General features: G+C 60.5%; 1 protein-coding gene across 1 annotated transcript in view; it reads left to right on the top strand.

The window, feature by feature from the left end:
• Positions 1-1,771, top strand: part of HCN4 (hyperpolarization activated cyclic nucleotide gated potassium channel 4) — a 43,428-nt gene that overhangs the window by 37,168 nt on the left and 4,489 nt on the right. Inside the window, 1 exon segment of the mRNA XM_007446643.1 lies at positions 1,317-1,535. Coding sequence (XP_007446705.1) covers positions 1,317-1,535 — 219 coding nt within the window.

Genomic DNA, 1,771 nt, shown 5'->3' with positions numbered 1-1,771 from the left:
CCCGCGTCTCCTGCATCGGCAGGCGGACTCTCAAGCACTGCGCCACCAGGGAAGCCCCAAAACACCCTTTTGATGAGCTAAGTGTAAATGAATCGGCCACAGGATTGAATTTCCCGGTCCCCAGAGGCTCAGAGCCCTGGCTGGAGGCAGCTGCGGGCTGCCTGGGGACGGGGAGCCCAGGCCCCCTCTATCCCTGGAGATCATTGACCTCCCACCCTCTGGAACGAGAGCCCCTACACTAGCTCAGCTGTGTCCAGGATGGTCTGAGTGAGCTTGAACTTGGCACGCAGCTCCTGTGCCTTCTCCAGGTGCAGGGAACAACCTGGTGATTGCGGAAGTGCTTAGGGCTCTGGGCAGGGTTTCTGGGCGTCATGCAGTAGGGTGGCTTTCCACATTCATGCTAACGCATCTGCCACTTGAGCAGAGAGCACTGGGGAGGTGGGTTTATCCGGTGGCCCCTTCATTTGGGGCAGTTTCCTCTGTGGGTGGGTGACAGGCCCACACATGCATTAAATTCAGGAGATGGCCCTTCTGAGCGCAGTGTTCCCACACTGAGCCTTCCTTGACACACCGACTGGCTTTGGAGACAAAAATAGCCAGGAGCCTCGCTCCCTTTCTCCCTCCTCCGCCCCCAGCACTGTGTGTGTTTCAGGCCATCCACCTTTGGGGTGGGGGAGGGTAACTAGTGGCCACAGCCCTGGATGGATGCAGGCCGGGTTCACACAGGAGGCGACTTAGCTCGGCAGCTCTTTAACTTTGCTCACCCAAAACGAGGACAGCGTTTTCGGCTCAGTCTGCCCGAGCTTGTCCCCCCAGGGGAAGCATATCTGGTTTTATAATTGAGGTCAGTGGGGAAATGGGCTTCACTTGGCAGTAGTTCGGTGCGGGGGATGGAGCTTCGGTGAGCTCAGGACAGCAGGGTGGCCCAGCCTGGAGCCCTGGCTGCTGGGGAGGCTCCAGGCTACCCCCAGGCTGAGAAGTCCGGGGGTGTGGAGGTGGTGGGGTGTTAGGCTGGTGCCCGTCCCTTCCCTAGGGCTTCTGGTCTGAGCCCTGCCCCTCCGCTGCCAGAGAAAGGCCTAAGTGAGGGATTTACTTGGTCACCATGGGCAGCTAGTGTGGGCCTCCCTGCCCCTCCCCCAAGGCTTTCAGCCAACAGCAAGGTTGTAAGCCCAGGCCTCAGCCACTGGGAAAGTTAGGCTGAGGGGTGAGAGGTAGCAGGGACTTTTCTAGCTCCTCGTGAGAAGGGCCTGCCCTCTCCTTGGCCCAGGTCCCTCCCACCCCTCCCCCAATCTGTCCACCTTTGCGTCTGTCCACAGAACAACTCGTGGGGAAAGCAGTACTCCTACGCCCTCTTCAAGGCCATGAGCCACATGCTGTGCATCGGGTATGGCCGGCAGGCCCCGGTGGGCATGTCGGACGTCTGGCTCACCATGCTCAGCATGATCGTGGGTGCCACCTGCTACGCCATGTTCATCGGCCACGCCACCGCCCTCATCCAGTCTCTGGACTCCTCCCGGCGCCAGTACCAGGAGAAGGTAGGCTGGAACGCTGGGGTCTACCCTGGGCTCTCTCAGGAGAACCTGCCCATCGCTCCTTCCCACAGGGAGCACAGGCTGCTAGCCACCGGGCCCCCGAGGGTCCAGCCCCCTGTGATGGGGGCTCCCGTGTGGGTGACAGATGGGGGGAACCCCTCCTAGGTGAGAACTACTCCAGCTCCCCAGGCTTAAACCTCTAAATGTCTTTTTATTTGTACCCCACTTTCCTCCTGCTG

The sequence above is a fragment of the Lipotes vexillifer genome, unplaced genomic scaffold (assembly GCF_000442215.2).
Source record: "Lipotes vexillifer unplaced genomic scaffold, Lipotes_vexillifer_v1.1 scaffold242, whole genome shotgun sequence".
NCBI classification, from domain to species: domain Eukaryota; kingdom Metazoa; phylum Chordata; class Mammalia; order Artiodactyla; family Lipotidae; genus Lipotes; species Lipotes vexillifer.
This window is presented reverse-complemented; position numbering and strand designations above follow the sequence as displayed.